General features: G+C 41.5%; 1 protein-coding gene across 3 annotated transcripts; it reads left to right on the top strand.

The window, feature by feature from the left end:
- Positions 1-1,565: 1,565 nt before the first annotated feature.
- Positions 1,566-19,254, top strand: LOC118374945 (E3 ubiquitin-protein transferase MAEA-like). 3 transcript variants are annotated; one of them, XM_052506983.1, is made up of 10 exons: positions 1,566-1,677; positions 5,464-5,578; positions 6,677-6,859; positions 7,192-7,395; positions 7,588-7,710; positions 7,795-7,871; positions 7,985-8,093; positions 11,713-11,846; positions 17,618-17,813; positions 17,919-19,254. In XM_052506983.1, exons 2-10 carry the CDS (start codon positions 5,510-5,512, stop codon positions 18,012-18,014), a joined length of 1,191 nt encoding a protein of 396 aa, XP_052362943.1. In that variant the 5' UTR covers positions 1,566-1,677; positions 5,464-5,509; the 3' UTR covers positions 18,015-19,254. The 3 variants fall into 3 exon arrangements, with proteins under 3 accessions (XP_052362943.1, XP_035617338.1, XP_035617344.1); XM_035761445.2 differs by lacking the exon at positions 1,566-1,677 and adding an exon at positions 5,109-5,267; XM_035761451.2 differs by lacking the exon at positions 1,566-1,677 and adding an exon at positions 5,153-5,317.
- The last annotated feature ends 1,919 nt before the right edge of the window (positions 19,255-21,173 follow it).

The following is a 21,173-nucleotide window of genomic DNA, read 5'->3' as shown; positions in this document are numbered from 1 at the left end:
GTAAAAACAAATGCGTTAGAAAGTTAGAAATTGTGCTACTAATGCACATGACGGCACAAACACGTCTCGTAAAAAGTAAATATGTTTGGTTATCTTTTGGAAATTGTAGAAATAAAACATTTTCCTTCAAACGTTCCAGCTAGGCAGGCTAATGCTAGTTAGCTAATTCATTTGCTAACTATCATACAGTAGGCGTATATTAATAATTAGACATGCAATCATAATTGACTGTAGCGCATATAAAGCACCCACAAGCTACTGGTGGCAGAAAACAATCATCACGGGATGAACGAGTGACGAATTTTTAGGCAAGGGCGGTCCATTTAAAAATCATTCATTCCTCCCTCGCCCTGCAAGTGTATACTCGTCAGACGTCATCAGAAGTGTCCACTTAATTTGAGGGCTGAGGGGATAGGGTGTATCTTTGAAGGCTGCGGAATTTCCGGCCAAGGGTGGTCCATTTAAAAATCATTCCTTCCTCCTTTTCACCTTGCCATGTGTATACTCGTCAGACGTCATGATACTTTATCAGAAGTGTTCACTTAATTTGAGGGCTGAGGGGATAGTGTGTGTCTTTTTCAGTATTTGGACTGGAGCCATTGCTTCACTTCTGAAACTGCTTCCTGTCACATGAGACAAACAAGTAAATTCTACACTGCTGCACTTAAACTGCCACTAGGGGGTGCTAAACAACTAACGTTATCAGATCCAGAACAAAAGGTACTGTTTGGTGTAGCACAGAGCATTTTCAACCAACCATAGCGATCTCATCTTCGATTTGGGGAAACAGGAGTCTCATACAATATCAGTGTCTAGTTGCAGGGGGTCAGTTTGAATTTCAAAAATGCTCCGTTCTTAAAATAAAGACCTGGTCTGCACCTTAATGTATTTACTGGCTGTGAGTGAACGAGTGATGCGCATTTGGAGCAATTTGGAGCAATACTGGCTGTATCCAAGGCTCGTAATCGTTTACATAATAACAGAATGCAGCACAGCAGCGACTGAAGAAAGAAGAGACAACCAATTTGCTAGTTACAGCATCCGGAACGTCAGCTTGCTAGTTACAGCAACGACAACGACAAGGTAACGTTAGGTGAGAAGCCTGACCACGGAGACGGGGGTGAGAAGGTGATGAAGCATACTTCCTGAGCTGTAACCGGAAAACTACTGGCATTTGGAAAGTTTGAGGTGATGGAGAAATTGTGGTGGAACAAGTATTAACATTGTTAAGTATCTTCCTAGCTGGATCGAATTCTCCGCTAAGCTAGCCAGAGAAATGTTGAGCAACATTAGTCAATTTATCTGATCAAATAATTTAGTTTATGGTGTGATAATTAGCTTGCTATAATAAAGTCAGACAGCTAACGTTACAACATCAGATGAGCTAACATTAGTAACCTAACCAATTATCTATAGTATTAACTGGTAACCGATTTGTTGCCGTTCCTCAACTCAAGTTGTAACGCGTTAGTTGCTTAATGGACCCCTGGTAATCTGTGTGAAATGTTAACTAGCTAACGAATTAACCACTATCTGTTAACTAATGTTTTCCCTCTACAGTTTGTGGTTCATTTTCAGAATTCGATAATTAGGTGAAAATGAGGCGTTGCTTGTTAAACGTGGATTCGGGAGTGTAGCTGGAGCTGGGCCTGGTTTAAGCTGGATGCCACTATAGAGGTGAAAGGAACACCACACACTTTCCCTCTTTCTCACTTTTGCTGGCACATTGTAGAACAGATGTCCACAGGCAGAAAGTGTACAATGTAATAATGTGCAGTGTATCCCAAAGATATTGTTTTGTTGTGTTGAATTTGAGAGTAATGTGTGTGTGTGTGTGTGTGTGTGTGTGTGTGTGTGTGTGTGTGTGTGTGTGAAGGGGATTATATATATTTTTGACTTAGAAAACATTATTTTAGACATTTGTGCATTTGATTGATGTCTATAGTGGTCACTATATTAGAGCAAAAATAGAATGTCTGTTTGTTTCATTCTATTTATACTTTAGGATGTTTTTTTTGCCCCAAGTGCAATGTTATGTGTGTGGTCACAAGCCTTCTATTATAAAGGCTGTCATGCCTAACTGTAATATTAGTGTATTGTTATTTTTCTCAAGACTTGAGTGTAATTTACAGTGAAGTCTATGCAACAAATAACAGCAGATTGCATTCTTTACATTTTTTAGCTGTGAGTTAGGTTCACATTAACCACTTTTTATTTTAAACACAGAGACTGATCATGTCGATCGTATTCTTTGTTGTTTAATTAGTTAAAACCTGCATTTCTCCCTAGCAGGGTTTTTGCATGTTTCAATGCACATTTTTGGGCCCTTACCAGTTTGCATCAATATGTCGTATCTTTGGCTATGCCGGATTAAGTGATGTGACATGCTATTCTATAAAATCCTTTCTCCCTAATTAACATTACCTGATTGAGCTAATCATGTAAATGTAATTAACTAGAGAGTCGGGGCACCACAAAATAATATTTATAGGGCTGTTATCTTCCAAATAAACTCTTAAAGATCTAGTAAAATTTTACATCAATAACATCAAAAGTTGTAACTTCTTGGTTATCTTCATGAACCCTGGCTAACAAGTTGAATCAGCAATACAAAGTTGGGTTTAATTATTTATTTACTAAATACCTAACTAATCACACAGAATTACATATACACAGAATTGATTATACTTTGATTACAAATTATGTCATAAAGGAAAACGTACCTAGCGGGCTGAACAGATTTGACAGCTGGTTACACAAAAGAAACGGGCTGGGTTTGAGTGAAAGAGCGGGAAGACTGAGGGACAAAGGGAGAAGCTGTGCTATCGTAAATACAGTACAGCATTCTAAATTACCGCCCATTTAGAAAAGGCAAATGCAATAAATATTTACTCTGAGCTGCGCTTCGGTAGGTTGCTAGTTGATGGAAGGCCGTGTTGCCAAACCGGGTCCTTTGTCCTTTGAAGAATGTCTCTGGTGGTCAATTGGATACGTTGTAGTAACGTTGTTGTGTGGTAGAGGGGATACTCTGACTGTTCTTTCCTAGCCCGCGTTTGCAGCTGTTGTTGTTAACTCAATGGCTAGGAGGTATCACTTCTGTAGTGAATAAGAATTCAAAGTTCATACCATTCGCAAACAAAGCTCACGCTGAGGTTGGCTTAGTTCTGTAGTTGACATGTTAGTCCTTTTAACGCAGAGGCTGCAGACCTCACGTACTTGGAACAGGTTATATTGTCGTCAAGGCCTGATATAGTGGAGGGAGAAGGGTGTGTTTCACAGTCTACAGCCCATGTCTCTTCACAGGGGCGGGTCACTGATTGAGCAGAGCCCTAACCTTATGAAAACCCAACTCTCTCATTTGGAAGCTAAAATTACATTTAATCTTTCACCAATCATTTTATATTCAAACATTTAAATTGAACAACAATTCCATGTGAATCCGATAACTCTGATGTGTAGATTTTCCACTGTAGAGTTTGTTCTCCTATCATTGAGAATGTCTCAGATGACAACCGAACTGACATCTTATTCATTAAGTACCACCGCATATGTTCAATTGGTCGGATTACCAGAATATAGTTCATTTCCCCCCACCTTTCTGATGTTCCCAGAATCTCTATGTTAAAAAAGGGGTTTTCAAATTTCACATCAGTAGGGTAGAGAGAGGAAAAAGGGGGAAAGAGGTATTTATGACTGTCATAAACCTACCCCCAGGCCAACTTCATGACACCTCTATGGGACTCCCAGATGGGATGCAGCCTGGAATTAAATGTTCAAATATGTTGGAATGATGAGTTGCAGGTAGCATGTGTAACAGATGGTAATCGTACTCTCCTTGCGTTGTGTTTTGTCCAAATAAATCACCCCAGCCAGTGGTCCCAGTTGAGCATTATTTATTATCTGTTGTTAAATAGGAAACAGCACATTAGTTGTGCAGGGCTTAATGATGTTGATGGCTGTCAATGGTAAAATCCCTTGCATCGCATTTTCATACTGGGGCATAAACAAAATACAATACAAAATATAACATGTGTAAATACCTGTTGTTAAATAGGAAACAGCACTTTAGTTATGCAGGGCTTAATGTGTTGATGGCAGTCGATGGTAAAATGTGTAGCATGAAAACAACTGTGTTAGCAGTGAGCTTATGTGACCATTACATCGGTGCATGCTAGCTAACACACTTATATACAGCAATCATATACCAACGCACATACCAGAAAGCCCCTCAATCCCTAACAGGTGCCATATACCCACACATGTATAAATCAGCTATGTAAAGCAAATTTGTACACATTGTAAAATAGAAAATAGTTTTCAGAACGTGACCTAACCCTTGCATCACATTTTCATACTGGGGAGACCTGACATTCGCAATCTCCCCCTATCTGCAAGCGGGGCCAATAACAACACGCCTTGTTGTCATCGGAATTGAACCAACCAATAAGAATGCTTGAACATGGTTCAAATCCAGGCTGTGATAGGGAATCCCATAGGGCGGTACACAATTGGCCCTGCATTACCGGGGTATGCTATCATTGTAAATAAGAATATGTTCTTAACTGACTTGTCTACTTAAATAAAGGTCAAATAGAAATAGGCTTATGCCAGACTTGGCCGATGTTTAACCCCTCCCTTGTTCCCCTCCCAAAGTCCATATGTTCATGAACCGATTCATATAAACTATTTTAAATTCTTATTAACCCCTCCTACAGAATATGCTTTGGCAAGATTTTGAGTTAAATAAATAAATAAATATTCTATAAAACAAAATGAGTGGCTAAGACTGCAGTGAAAATACGTAATTCATAGATTCACCAAGCATCTATTTTTATTACTATGTTTCATTATTACTGGTAGATACTACTGGTTATGATTGCAGACAAATCGTAGAGAATGGGATGATGCAATATTGATAGTCATGTTTTGGGGATGTACACATCACCCAGACATATGCCCATGCTATAGTGATATATCTAAATGACTGAAACGTCACTGTTTTAGGCATAATACAGCCTAGTGCTATCTAGACTTAAACTGGCAAACAAATCCATTACACGATCTACCTAAATGTGAAGTAAACTCAACTGACGAGTAATAGAGATGGAGACTTTTAACTTGAAAACGTCCAAGATATCTCTTTCCGGTTTCCCTGACTTCCGTTTTTTATGCTGCGTTAGGCTTGTTTGCATAGCACTCCTCCCTCACAAGCTGTTTTGGTGTACGTTTTTTTGTGTTGTTGGTGAAAACTGCCAAAACTCTGAAAGGTATTTTTGTAGGTCAGAATTGCAAGACAAGATTTGTTCAAGTCCAAAATGTTAGTCCATAATCGTAACATGGTGTTTGTATGTTCAGATGAAATTTCACGTTTACGTTTCATGCATGGCTTTTCTTACAATCTTAATAATTTACGTGTGGATTTTCTTACGATCCTAACGATACGTGCGTTCAACCTTTTGGCAGCTATCTGGCTCCATGAAAAAGTATCTGGAGAAATTCACAAACGAAGATGGCGGTGCAAGAGACAGCTGCCCAACTCTCCATGGCTCTGAAGGTCCAAGAATATCCCACTTTGAAGGTTTGAAATAGCTTATTTGAACGAATATTGAGACGAACCGATTATGATGCAGGCACAAGCTTCAGATTTGTCAAACTAGGCACTAATTTCGATTATTTGGATGACTAGCTAACGTTAGCTAGCGACGCCTGGGGGCAAGTTTGTTAAACAACGGCTGATGTCAGATGGTGAAGATTAATGCGAACTAATGTGATGGTGTGGTCAGATACACCACATCGCAACCTATTAGTTGATAACCTCCAATCGTCTCGATAATTGACTATTTACTAACTTTGTTATCTAAACAGATAATTTCGTAGTCATTACTTTTGCTAGCCAGCCAGTTTAATCAGCTATGTTGATACCTAGCTAGGCTAACTAGTACACTTTAACTAACTAACGTTAGCTGGTTCTCCGTCGATATTCTTCTGTGGCGTGGGAAGCCACCTATTCATAGCTAACTATTTTTCATCTTACATTTATTTAACTACGTTAGTTAGATAACTAGCTAATAGAGACATGTAACGTTCGCTATTCACGTTTGTTTCCAAATTCTCCATAGCTTGTGAAATCAACATGGCATGAAGGGTCGTCACCAGCTGCGAGGTAGTTAGCTCTCTAGTAAATCCAAAGCAACATGATGCATACTAGTCAGTTGATCGTTTGGAGCTGTATAATTATGCTCTGTACGTGACTAGCGCTTTTTCCCTATCGAGCGATGTCCTCAAGGTACTACCTCACTCAATATGGCTGAGAAGATTCAGTCTGCAGCCAAATCACGCTGCGACACTATTGGTCTGTGGCTGCTGCCATATACGGCTAATGTTTTGCTTTGTTAGTGGCCATTTTACCAGAATAGTTATTTAATTCATTAAGGGTTGCAGGAGTAATTGTATGCTATTTGAGTAGTTATGTTAGCATAATTAGACGGTTATGTAAGATTGCTGTTCTGTGTTGATGCCTTAGTGATTGGTTGGAAAGTGTCATATATTGGTGGATATGTTCTCAACAAGTTATGTGTCAAATAATTGGAAACTTCAGCCAAAGAATGATTATTAGATAGTCAGAATGTACTACCGAAGCCTCCTCACTTAGGTGTTGCATTGTTCATTTGTACAGGTACCATATGAAACTCTGAACAAGCGTTTCAGAGCTGCACAGAAGAACATTGACCGGGAGACGAGTCACGTAACCATGGTGGTGGCAGAGCTGGAGAAGACCCTCAGCAGTTTCCCAGTGGTGGATTCTGTGGTGTCCCTTCTGGATGGGGTGGTGGAGAAGCTCAGTGCCCTGAAGAGAAAGGTAGGTTCACCCAGTTGTTCTTAGAACAATTAGCATTGGAATATTGCTGTGCATTTTTTAAAATGGTATTCCTCCTCCAACCCCAGATAGCTTAGCTACTGCTATTTCAGGGAGAATTTCTGAAAATAAGCCACCTTTACATGTTTTCAAATCCAAACACTTGTCAAATATTGTATTTTTATTGAGCGATTTCCAAGACAGAATAATGATTAATCATCATGAAACTTAGTAGAAAAATATAGCAGTAAAATACAATATAAAGAGAGGACCCAGCAGAGCAGAGATACTGCATGTTGTAAGTATACAAAATCTAAATGGTGGATGTTGTGTAGGCTGCTGAGTCCATCCAGGCTGAGGATGAGAGTGCTAAGCTGTGTAAGCGGAGGATTGAACACCTGAAGGAACACAGCAGCGACCAACCAGCAGGCGTCAACGTCTGGAAGAAGAAACGAATGGACCGCATGATGGTAGAACACTTGCTGCGGTGTGGCTATTACAACACAGCGGTCAAACTGGCACGGCAAAGTGGCATTGAGGTGCATCCCACTTCTTTCTGTCAACATGTCATCTTATATACATGGATGTTACAATCGAGTTCCTTATTCCTTACAGAAAGCGACTTCTGTGGTATCTCAAATTGCTTGTAGAGCTCCTAGTATTTCAATTGCTTAGGGAACTACGTGTGCTGTCTCTATTTGACATAACCCCTCTTTCCCCCTGTTCTCCAGGATCTGGTCAACATTGAGATGTTCCTCACAGCCAAAGAGGTGGAGGAGTCACTGGAGCGACAGGAAACAGCCACCTGTTTGGCCTGGTGCCATGACAACAAGTCACGCCTCCGCAAGATGAAGGTGAGCCATGTCTGTTAGTAGATCACAATGGCAGTGTCTCATACATTACGTTATATATGAACTCATTGATGCTTTTCCTTCCAGAGCTGCTTGGAGTTTAGCCTACGAATCCAGGAGTTTATCGAGCTCATTCGACAGAACAAGCGCATGGACGCTGTCAGGTAGGAATCTGTTTAAACTGCCATAGCACATCCTATATTAAAATATTCAGGTTAATGTTGAAACATATATTCATAGTCGAAATGAGAACAATCATGAACCATGTTTCTCACAGACATGCGCGGAAGCACTTCAGCCAAGCGGAGGGGGGTCAGCTGGACGAAGTGCGGCAGGTTATGGGCATGCTGGCATTCCCCTCAGACACCCATATCTCCCCTTATAAGGTAATGCCATAGTAGTGATCTCTAGTGTATATGCCTCCTTTGTAGGGTTGGGTTAAATGCGGAAGACACATTTCAGTTGTACAACTGACTGGGTATCCCCCTTCCTTGCAAGCACAATTCGATATGCATCTAGATACATGGACTCCGATATAGGAATTCTACTTTTAATTTGAAAATATTGCACTAACAATTGTTGCATGAACACCTTCATTTTTCACACTAAATTAATATGTTATGCTCAGGAGCTGAGCTGGGTCTGTCTGAGCTGACTTCTCTGAGCTGTGTGTGTGTGTGAGCATGATGTAGTGTGTGAGCTGAGCCATAGAGCAGACTGAGCATCTACCACTATCATATTGGGGGGGTGGGGAGGCGCAACTAGTGTGCTCGTGTGCTCTCTAAAAGGACGTTCGTATTAAAAGGAGGAAAAGCGGCATTATTACCCTGGTACAGTAGAGGGAGATGAGCTGGTAATAGCCATCTACGGTCAAATAAGGAAGACGTGTGCTGGAGAATAAGAGTACACAGAGAGACAATTGACTAGAGTTGTGCAAATTCCCCGTGATCTAGATTTTCTGTACCAAGCAACACATGACAGGCGAGATACGGAGACTGAGAAGATGCTCGCTACATGTTGACAATTGTGGACGTAGGGGTATATGGCTGAGAGAACTATGGTGAGTTTCAAGAGTTCATTTGGGTCCAAACTGCTGCAGAAGACCCTCGATTTTTCCACTGCAAGCTATCCTGCCAGGTACCACAACGCCAAGTCCTTGTGTTTTCCTGGGGGATAGCTTCCCCCTACATGAGAACTGCATGCGCCCTTATTCAGGTATGTTGATAATAGCATGTTGGAGACAGTTTCACTTTTTCTGTTTCTAATTTCCCTTGTTAACGATTACTTACCTCTATATGAGAAATGCCATTTTTATCAAGGCGTTTGGAGTATGGTTTCTGGAAAATGGGATGGTGTTTTTGTTTACCATATGTATATTATATCTGACATATATTCTCTTGTTACCACTCACTCACAGGTGTCCGTCTCAATGAACCTGAGGGTACCTGGAACTATCACCACTCTGTCGGAGAGTCAGATAATGTGTGCGGGATCATGGCTGCAAGGATGAAGATTCTTGGTCACCTAATTGGGTTTATCCCTGAAAAAGCTAAGGGCTTGTGTTGCCCTCCTGAACTACCTGTCCTCCACAGATTAAGCTCATGAGCCTAACGCAAGAATCGTGGCTCCCTCTTTTGTTGACACCCCCCCCCTTCTGGCAACTACCAACCTGGAGAGTGGACGAGGGTTGTCCCCTGACACAACCAAGCCAGTGTGACAGGCTTGCAAGTTAAACAAGTGGGAAGCTCTTCCATAGCAGGAAGACATGGTTAGGAGAGGACAACTCAACCCAAGACCATCAATGATGCATAAAATATCTTTGTTTGGACTTCTCACATACACACCCCTTGATGGATGCATAGACTCAGTTATTTGTGTGCACTGTGAACCAAAGTACTTTGTACTAAAATGTGGAGTTTTATTCTTGTTAATAAAATGAAGCCTGATGTCTGTGTGGAGTAATTTTGATTATATTGAACCACGCCACAACTAGAAGGCAGCCTGTAAAGTCTGGCATTACAGCTCTTCTGTACTTTGTCAGCACTTTATGTTCAAATAGAATGCATTGAGATAATGAAATACCAACAGATCTTTTTCAGCACACAAAAATAAACCTTTATTCTCGCTTCTGGACTTAAAGTAAACCACAATACAAATATTAATGAGCACTAGAAATATTTTGGGGAAATTAGTAAAACAGTGTTTGGAATAAAATGGAGGTGAAAGGAGGCTGATAACCAGTCAGTACTGGGAGCAGAGGTAGTGCTTGGGGCTGGTGAACAACCAGGTACTGTCCATTCACTGGTGTTTGTTCCTTTAAAAATAAAGTAGATGGCTATTTAGTACACATAATGATCAATAAACATCAAATATCATGAACTGAGACAATCGACTAACGTTGCCAAAGTTTGAGCAGAGTTCAGTGGGCCTGGCCTAGCTACTCAACTCTGCTCAAACGTTAGCAACATTTTGACTAGTTGGACCATGCTATAAAACTGACTTTGGTGTTACCAATTTTGAAGCTTATGATTTTCTTTCTCTGATAAAATGATATTTGTTAAAGTTATAAAGATCTTTTGTTAGTTGGCTTGTTTTTTCAGCTGCTAGGCTAGCTAGCCAGCTAGGTAGCTGACACTAGCTTTTGTTAGCAAAACATGGCTACTCTACTTGTCGACTACAATAGAAAATACAACATAGCTCATTCTTTTGTGAAGACTGCATTTTCTTTCAGTCTTCACGTGCCAAACAAGCAGGCAGCATCTCCACTGCGATCCTTGTTTCTTTGCCTTGAACTTATTGTGGACCCTACTCCACTTTTTCGAACAAATGGTTGGGTTGGAACCGAGCATGCTCCGAAATCTACCTACCTACCTCATCCCCATACTGACCCAGGAAAATACAATAGTTGTCCCTCAATTAATAAAGCCTATGACTTAATATTGCGAAAATCAATTTGCAAACATCTGAAGGTGCTGCATCTCCCGCACTGTGAGCACAGTTATCTGAGTTGTGGGTCAATGTCATGCGCAGTTACATGCATAAAAGTTTGATAGGCTGAAGGAGAGAATGCATCAATTCAGTCAGAAAATATTCAAGTTATTTTCGGAATAAGACAGAAAAAGAGTTGGTTTTATAACCGATGCATGCTTAATTTGGATCGGGACCGATCCGTATCTGTGAATTGTTAAATCCCTACTTTGTGCATGTCAAAATACTGTAGACCTATGATCTGTATACATCTGGCCCTTCTTTGGACACTGTTAATAAACCTCCAAACTAGCTTCAATGCCATACAACATTCCTTCTGTGGCCTCCAACTGCTTTTAAACGCTAGTAAAACTGAATGCATGCTCTTCAACCGATTGCTGCCCGACGAGCATCACTACTCTGGAAGGTTCTGACTTAGAATATGTGGACAACTACAAATACCTAGGTGTCTGGTTAGACTGTAAACTCTCATTCCAGACTCGCATTAAGCATCTCCAATCAAAAATGTAATCTAGAATTGGCATCCAACAAATCTTCCTTCACTCATGCTGCCAAACATACCCTCGTAAAACTGACTATCCTACCGATCCTTATTAACTTTGGTGATGTCATTTACAAAATAGCCTCCAACACTCTACTCAGCAAACAGGATGTAGTCTATCACAGTGCCATCCATTTTGTCACCAAAGCCCCATATACTACCCAGCACCTGCGACATGTATGCTCTCGTTGGCTGACCCTCGCAACATATTCGTCGTCAAACCCACTGGCTCCAGGTCATCTATAATAAGTCTTTGCTAGGTAAAGCCCCACCGTATCTCAGCTCAATGGTCACCATAGCAACAGACACCCGTAGCACGCGCTCCAGCAGGTATTTGTTGTTTTTGTCGCACTGCTTTGCTTTATCTTGGCCAGGTCGCAGTTGTGAATGAGAACTTGTTCTCAACTTGCCTACCTGATTAAATAAAGGTGGAATAAAAATGGTCTGATTATCTCTTTGTCAATCAACCCTCACAGGATCTCCTGGATCCAGCCCGCTGGAAAATGCTGATCCAACAGTTCAGATACGACAACTACAGATTACATCAGCTGGGCAACAACTCTGTGTTTACCATCACACTCCAGGCCGGCTTGTCTGCTATCAAAACTCCGTATCCTTTCTGGTCACCGCTCTGTGCTCCTTAGTTTTGCTATTTCTGGTAGGAACATAATTTTTTATTTAATCAATCAATAAAATGTATTTATGGAGCTCTTTTTACATCAGCCGATGTCATAAAGTGCTATATAGAAACCCAGCCTAAAACCCTAAACAGCAACGATGCAGATGTAGAAGCACGGTGGCTCGGAAAAACTCCCTAGAAAGGCAGGAACCTAGGAAGAAACCTAGAAAGGAACCAGGCTCTGAGGGGTGGCCAGTCCTCTTCTGGCTGTGCCGAGTGGAGATTATAATAGTACACGGACAAGCTGTTCAAACGTTCATAGATGGCCAGCAGGGTCAAATAACAATAATCACAGTGGTTGTAGAGGGTGCAACATATCAGCAGCTCAGGAGTAAATGGCAGTTGGCTTTTCATAGCCGAACATTCAGAGTTAGAGACAGCAGGTGTGGTAGAGAGAGAGTTGAAAACAGCAGGTCCGGGACAAGGTAGCACGTCCGGTGAACAGGGGACAGCAAGGAGTTCCGTAGCCGCAGACAGCAAGGAGTTCCATAGCCGCAGGCAGAACAGTTGAAACTGGAGAAGCAGCACGACCAGGTGGACTGGGGACAGCAAGGAGTCATATCAGGCCAGGTAGTCCTGAGGCATGGTCCTAGGGCTCATGGCCTCTGAGGAGAGAAAGAGAGAGCGAGATAATTAGAGGGAGCATACTTAAATTCACACAGGACACTGGATAAGACAGGAGAAGTACTCCAGATATAACAGAATGACCCTAGCCCCCCCGACACAAACTATTTCAGCATAATTACTGGAGGCTGAGACAGGAGGGGTCGGGAGACACGGTGGCCCCGTCCGACTATACCCCCGGACAGGGCCAACCAGGCAGGATATATCCCCACCCACCTTGCCAAAGCACAGCCCCCACACCACTGGAGGGATATCTTCAACCACCAACTTACTACCCTGAGACAAGGCAGAGTATAGCCCACGAAGATCTCCCCCACAGCACGAAGCCAAGGGGGCGCCAACTCGAACAGGAAGATCACGTCAGAGACTCAACCCACTCAAGTGACACACTTGAGGAGGGCCTAGGGACGGCATGGAAGAGCACCAGTAAGCCAGTGACTCAGCCCCCGTAATAGGGTTAGAGGCAGAGAATCCCAGTGTAGCGAGGGAAACCGGCCAGGCGGAGACAGCAAGGGTAGTTCGTCGCACCCGGGCCTTTCCGTTCACACCCCTAGGCCAGACTATGACCAACTGAAGAGATGAGTCTTCACAATAAAGACTTAAAGGTCGAGACAGAGTCTGCGTCTCTCACATGAATAGGCAGACCATTCCATAAAAATGGAGCTCTATAGGAGAAAGCCCTGCCTCCAGCTGTTTGCTTAGAAATTCTAGGAACAATTAGAAGGCCTGCATCTTGTGACTATAGCGTATGTAAAAGCTGTATGTATGGCAGGACCAAATCAGAAAGATAGATAGGAGCAATCCCATGTACATTACATTACATTTAAGTCATTTAGCAGACGCTCTTATCCAGAGCGACTTATGTAGTGCTTTGTAGGTTAGCAGTTAAACCTAGAAATCAGCCCTAGCCTTAAACAGTTAGCCAGTGTAGAGAGGCTAGCACTGGAGTAATATAATACATTTTTTTGGTTCTAGTCATGATTATTGCTTCCGTGTTTAGAACTAAATTAAGTTTATTTAGTGCTTTATCCAGGTAGTTGGAAAGTAGATTTTTGCAGTAGTCTAATCTAGAAACATGGATACATTTTTGGACATATAGTTTCTGATTTTTGCAATGTTACGTAGATGGAAAAAAGCTGTCCTCGTCAAAAGAGAGATCAGGGTCCAGAGTAACGCCGAGGTCCTTCACCGTTTTATTTGAGACGACTGTACAACCATCAAGATTAATTGTGAGATCCAACATAATATCTCTTTGTTTCTTGGGACCTAGAACTAGCATCTCTGTTTTGTCCGAGTTTAAAAGTAAAACATTTGCCGCCATCCACTTCCTTATGTCCGAAACACTGGCTTCCACAGAGGGTTATTTTGGGGCTTCACCATGTTTCATCGAAATGTACCGTTCGCATAGAAATGTATCGTTCGCATAGAAGTGAAAGTTAACATTGTCTTTCGGAATGACATCACCAAGAGGTAAGCTATATAGTGAAAACAATAGAGGTCCTAAAACGGAACCTTGAGGAACACCGAAATTTACAAATTTGGGTTTCCAATCTCTTCAAAAGAATGTGGTGATTGATGGTATCTAAAGCAGCACTAAGGTCTAGGAGCACGGGGACAGATGCAGAGCCTTGGTCTGACGCCATTAAAGGTTAATTTACCACCTTCACGAGTGCAGTCTCAGTGCTATGATGGGTTCTAAACCGAAGCGTTTCGTATACCGAAGCGTTTCGTATACATTGTTTGTCTTCAGGAAGGCAGTGAGTTGCTGCGCAACAGCTTTTTCAAAATGTTTTGAGAGGAATGGCAGATTTATTTGAAATAGGCTGATAGTTTTTTATATTTTCTTGGTCAAGGTTTGGCTTTTTCAGGAGAGGCTTTATTACTGCCACTTTTAGTGAGTTTGGTACACATCCGGTGGATAGAGAGACGTTTATTATGTTCAACATAGGAGGGACAAGCACAGGAAGCAGCTCTTTCATTGGTTTAGTTGGAATAGGTTCCAGTATGCACTTTGAAGGTGTAGAGGCCATTACTATTTTCATCAGTGTCAAGAGATATAGTATTAAAAACCTTGAGTGTCTCCCTTGATCCTGGCAGTGTTGTGCAGACTCAGGACAACTGAGCTTTGGAGAAATACGCAGATTTAAAGAGGAGTCTGTAATTTGATCTTTTCGTAAAAGAAGTTCATGAATTTATCACTGCTGAAGTGAAAGCCATCCTCTCCTGGGGAATGCTGCGTTTTAGTTAGCTTTGCGACAGTATCAATAAGAAATGTAGGATTGTTCTTATTCTCCTCAATTAAGTTGGAAAAATAGGATGATCGAGCAGCAGTGAGGGCTCTTCGATACTGCACAGTACTGTCTTTCCAAGCGAATCGGAAAGATTTCCAGTTTGGTGTAGCGCCATTTCCTTTCCAAATTTCTGGAAGCTGGCTTCAGGGTTCGGGTATTTTCTGTATACCAGGGAGCTAGGTTCTTATGACAAATGTTTTTTGTTTTTAGAGGTGCGACTGCATCTAGAGTAATACTCAAGGTTAAATTAAATTCCTCAGTTAGGTGGTTAACCGATTGTTGTATTCTGATGTCCTTGGGTAGGGAGTCTGGAAGGGCATCTAGGAATCTTTGGGTTGTCAGAGAATTTATAACACAGCTTTTGATGAGCCTTGGTTGGGGTCTGAGCAGATTATTTGTTGCGTTTGCAAATGTAATAAAATGGTGGTCCGATAGTCCAGGATTACGAGGAAAAACATTAAGATCTACAATATTTATTCCACGGGACAAAACACGATCTAGAGTATGACTGGCGCTGAGTAGGTCCGGAGACATGTTGAACAAAACCCACCGAATCGATGATGTCTCCGAAAGCCTTTTGGAGTGGCTCTGTGGACTCTGACATGTGAATATTAAAGTCACCAAAAATGTGAATATTATCTGCCATGACTACAAAGTCCGGTAGGAATTCAGGGAACTCAGTGAGGAATGCTGTATATGGTCCAGGAGGCCTGTAAACAGTAGCTATAAAAAGTTATTTGAGTAGGCTGCATAGATTTCATGACTAGAAGATCAAAAGACGAAAACACAGTCATTTTTTTTTTTGTCAATTGAAATTTGGTATCGTAAATGTTAGCAACACCTTCGCCTTTGCGGGATGCGTGGGGTATATGGTCACTAGTGTAACCAGGAGGGGAGTCCTCATTTATCACAGTAAATTCATCATGCTTAAGCCATGTTTCAGTCAGGCCAATCACGATTAAGATTATGATCAGTGATTATTTCATTGACTATAACTGCCTTGGAAGTGTGGGATCTAACATTAAGTAGCCCTATTTTGAGATGTGAGGTATCACAATCTCTTTCAATAATGACAGGAATGGAGGTCTTTATTCCAGTGAGATTGCTAAAGCGATCACTGCCATGTTTAGTTTTGCCCAACCTAGATCGAGGCACGGACACGGTCTCAATGGAGACTTTCTTGCAGCACGGCTGTCCTCACCATAAGGCGATTGTTCCTGTATATTATGAGTACAGCAACTGCAATTAGAAGGCATAATGTTAATATTACTACTTAGTTTCGGCTGGTGGAGGTCCTGTAGAACCATGTCCATATAAAGCGTCCGGGGTGAAAAAGTTGAATGAAACAAGTCAAGCGAGGGGGAAAAAATAATAATTTTAAAACTGTAATTAAAATGTAAAAACCGTAAAGTTGGCAGGTAGCAAAGTGACTCTAGCAACAAAATGCACAGCAGCACGTAAACAAGTCCACAAGTTATTTATTTGACTAGGCAATGCAGTTAACCTCTAGTGACACCGCATCCCGTGAACGGGACCGCTGTCATCATCTGACACTAATTAGCATAACGCAACGGACATACATATTACTAGAAAATATTCCTATTCATGAAAATCACAAGTGAATAATATTGAGACAACAGCTTAGCCTTTTGTTAATAACCCTGTCATCTCAGATTTTCAAAATATGCTTTACAGCCAAAGCTAGACAAGCATTTGCGTAAGTTTATCGATAGCCTAGCATAGCATTTTGTCCAGCTAGCAGCAGGTAACTTGGTCACGGAAATCAGAAAAGCAATCAAATTCAATCGTTTACCTTTGATGAGCTTCGGATGTTTTCACTCACGAGACTCCCAGTTAGATAGCAAATGTTCCTTTTTTCCAAAAATATTATTTTGTAGGCGAAATAGCTCCATTTGTTCTTCACGTTTGGCTGAGAAATCGCCATGAAATTGCAGTCACGAAAATGGCGAAAAATATTCCAAATTAGCTCCATAATATCGACAGAAACATGGCAAACGTTGTTTATAATCCATCCTCAAGGTGTTTTTCAAATATCTATTCGATAATATATCCATCGGGACAGTAGGACCGATTGGAGTAATGGCTACCTCTGTATGTTACGCGAGAATCTCTCTGGGAGCATCAGGTGACCACTTGCACAATGTAGCCGCCTACGGGTATTCTTCAACATAAATGCGTAAAACTACGTCACAATGCTGTAGACACCTTCGGGAATACGGAGAAAGAGTAATCTGGTTGATAGCCCAGTCAATGCTCAATAGGGACACATTGGAACGCAGCGCTTTCAAAACATGAGGTACTTCCGGATTGGATTTTTCTCAGGCTTTCGCCTGCAACATCAGTTCTGTTATACTCACAGGCAATATTTTTACAGTTTTACAGCTTTCTATCCTAAGCTGTCAATTATATGCATATTCTAGCATCTTGTCCTCACAAATAATCCTGTTTACTACGGGAAGGTTTTTTTTTTTTTCAAAAAAATGAAAATACCCCCCTAGTCACAAAAGGTAAGAACAAATTCTTATTTAGAATGACGGCCTACACCGCTGCGCCACTTGGGAGCAGTGGTTTGTCGTCTGCTTTTTTTGCTGATGTGCTTTCTGTCTCCTTTTGGTTGTGATGGCAGACCTTATCCAAAACCGCACATCAGGGTACATAAGTCTTAAAAAAGTGGCTCAATGTGTTCTGCCACAGACCTCCAGCTGTGAAGCAATGGAATGTAAAGCAAAAATATCAAATTTCATCCCTTAACCTTTCTGCTCCCAGTCAGTGCTATAAGGAAGATAGCACCTCCATAAACCCTGACTGCCCTGTGTGTAGCAAGTCCCTGAACAAACTGGCCCAGCCCCTGCCCATGGCACACTGTGCCAACTCCCGTCTGGTGTGCAAAATCTCTGGGGAGGTGATGAACGAGAACAACCCACCCATGATGCTGCCCAACGGCTATGTGTATGGATACAATGTGAGTCTCGACATCCCACACATTTTTTATTTACAATGGCAATGGAATTAATATTCATTGTTTTAATTTATGATTTATATTAATAATTTGTCCTTCCTTTTCTAGTCTCTTCTATCAATTCGCCAAGATGACAAGGTGATCTGCCCCAGAACCAAAGAAGTCTACAACTTCTCTCAGGCTGAGAAGGTGTACATCATGTGATGGGGTGGATACTAGATCTCATGTGATGCATACACCTCTGCAGTGGATCCCCCAGCAGAGCCTCCAGCCCCCATGTGACTCAGCAAAACCCCCTCCCAGACTTGCCAAACCTGCCTCCCACTATGGAGAGCAGGGCCAAAATCACCTTGGGTAGATTTTTGAAACTGGACTAATTAACAGACTTATATTTAAAGTGTTGATGTTCTGACTTTTATTTAACTTGCAGTCCAACCAGCAGTGTGGATCATTATAACTCGGTGTTGCTCCAATATGATAAGAGCTTATCTTTTGCCGTTTTACCTTAGATAAATCAGACTTACTTCAATCAGAACCACAGGCTGATCACCTTGGTGTTTTACATGATAGCACTCATTTCATGATGCGCACGATTTACATAATTTCTGTGTAGCCGTGGGGGATAAATAGAAACACCTTAAAATTGGTAATATTGTGTTTGTCCCCCACTGTGAAATCTGTGATTGCAGATCTGGGACGATACACTTGATAATGTAAATACTAGCGCATTGAGCATTTGTGTGCAGATTCAGGTCTTTCAAAATGTTATAGGAAACATTTAAAGAAAACTCCTCCTAGACCTTCCACTGGTCAGGCTTGAACAGTCTCACTGTTGTTGCTTGAAATATGGTATGGCAACCTTGTACACAGACCTAATGTAAACTCTACTACACTTTTGAGTATCATTGTGGATTTGTGTCCTTACATGGGAACATGCCAGGTCTGCTCACCACCTGAAGTGGACCTTGACGAATGGTGTAACTTACGAAATACTTTTTTTCAGAAGGATGGGTTAATTCATCAGTGTACTTTTGATATTTAGTTCAAACAACTCTGACATAGTCAAAATACTGATTGACTTAATTTCATACATATCTTTCAACGATGAACATTGCATTGTAATTAAAGAGAATTTTGATTATATTTTTTGCTCTTCATTTTGTATTATCTATTGCCGATTTTAAGACATTTTGTATGACTAACACAAATTGCTGCAGATTTCTCAAGGGGCTATAGTTGGTCCAAGGAGTTCCTTGAAATGAGCAAGGGTCACCTTAACATATGTTTCAGTACCTACCATCTCTCCCACCTTTTTTTTCTTCCCATCTTGGTTGGTTGCTTCTAAACTGTTTAGTATTGTTATTGTAGAGAGGCTTTAGAAACTGATGATGCATGTTTATATTGGTAGGATAGCTTAATTATTGACGATAAAATTGTTTTACTACATTTGGGTCCTGTCTTTCTTTCTATCCACCCAACATCTCCATAGAAGTTAAAGTGCTGCTTTATCAGATTGAATATGACAGTGAGGTATGCATACCCAGATTAAAATCAATGGCAATTTGCAACATACACATGACCAACAGTATGTGGACAACTGCTCTTTGAATATATCATTCCAAAATCATGGGCATTAATATGGAGTTAGTCCTCCCTTTTTCTGCTATAACAGCCTCCACTCTTCTGGGAAGGCTTTCCCTAGAACCAAATGTTGGAACATTGCTGTGGGGACTTGCTTCCATTCAGCCACAAGAGCATTAGGCCAGGCATTGATTTTGGGTGATTAGGCCTGGCTCGTAGTCCAATTCAGCCCAAAGATGTTCAATGTGGTTTAGGTCAGGGCAAGCCAGTCAAGTTCTTCCACACTGATCTCGACAAACCATTTCTGTATGGGCCTCGCCTTGTGCACAGGGGCATTGTCATGCTGAAACAGGAAAGGGCATTCTCCAAACTGTTGCAACAAGTTGGAAGCGCATTGTCTAGAATGTCCTTGTGATTAAGATTTCCCTTCACTGGAAATAAGGGCTTGCCCAAACCTTGAAAAACAGCCCCAGACCATTATTCCCTTTCCAAACTTTACAGTTGGCACTATGCATTGGGGCAGGTAGAGTTCGCCTGGAATCCACCAAACCCAGACAGCGAAGCTTGATTAATCACTCCAAAGAATGCCTTTCCACCGCTCCAGAATCTAATGGCGGTGAACTTTACACCACTCTAACTGACACTTGGAATTGCACATTTTAATTTTTTACTTAGGCAAGTCAGTTAAGAATAAATTCTTATTTTCAATGACAGCCTAGAAACAGTGGGTTAACTGCCTGTTCAGGGGCAGAACGACAGATTTGTACTTTGTCAGCTCGGGGATTTGAACTTGCAACCTTTCGGTTACTAGTCCAACGCTCTAACCACTAGGCTACCCTTAGTCTGGTATGCTGCTCAGCCATGGAAACCCATTTCATGAAGTTCCCGACAAACAGTTATTGTGCCGATGTTGCTTCCAGAGGCAGTTTGGAACTCGGAAGCAACAGAGGACAGATGATTTTTACATGCTACGCGCTTCAACAGTCAACAGTCCAGTTCTGTGAGCTTGTGTGGCCTACCACTTGGCAGCTGAGCCTTTGTTGCTCGACGTTTCCACTTCACAATAGCAGTATTTTACAGGGTAGAATTTCGACGAACTGACTTGTTTGAAAGGTGTGCCACATTGAAAGTCACAGCTGTTCAGAAAGGCCATTCTCCTGCCAATGTTTGTCAATGGCGATTGCATGGCTGTCTGCTCAATTTTTTACACCTGTCAGCAACGGGTGTGGCTGAAATAGCCGAATCCACCAATTTGAAGGGGTGTCCACATACCTTTGTGTATATATATATGTGTATCTATATATATAGTGTATCTGTAGACAGAAACTCTACTACACTGTAGTTTCCACAACACAGTTCCTTCTTCAGGGTTGTGTTTTACTAGTAATACAATTTTGAACATGAGCAGTTAAACCACTGAGCTAAGCTTGAATCCTGACCAGTGTGGTGATACTGATATGCACATATGGTTTGTTTACATAGCAGGTTAGGATAATAAACATTGCAGGTTTGGAGAATTAAGTTATTAGGAAATGGTTTAGGCTTAGCTACAATTGTTAACTGTGGTCCCCAATTGTCAACTGGTCCCCAACGTGAACACTAGATGGAGTAGTAGGCCTACTACATCTAGCCACAACAGTAGAAACGTAAACTATCTGTGGCGACAAATCAGCAGTACAAGAGCGAAAGAGACGTAGCGAGATTTACTCTGCCCAAAATTGTTCCACGTTAATCAGATCCATAATTAAGTGAGGAGTTTTATTCGGCGTAAATGAGTCAAAT

The sequence above is a fragment of the Oncorhynchus keta genome, chromosome 4 (assembly GCF_023373465.1).
Source record: "Oncorhynchus keta strain PuntledgeMale-10-30-2019 chromosome 4, Oket_V2, whole genome shotgun sequence".
In the NCBI taxonomy this organism is placed as follows: domain Eukaryota; kingdom Metazoa; phylum Chordata; class Actinopteri; order Salmoniformes; family Salmonidae; genus Oncorhynchus; species Oncorhynchus keta.
The sequence above is the reverse complement of the archived record's forward strand: the minus strand, read 5'-3'. Positions and strand labels throughout refer to the sequence as shown.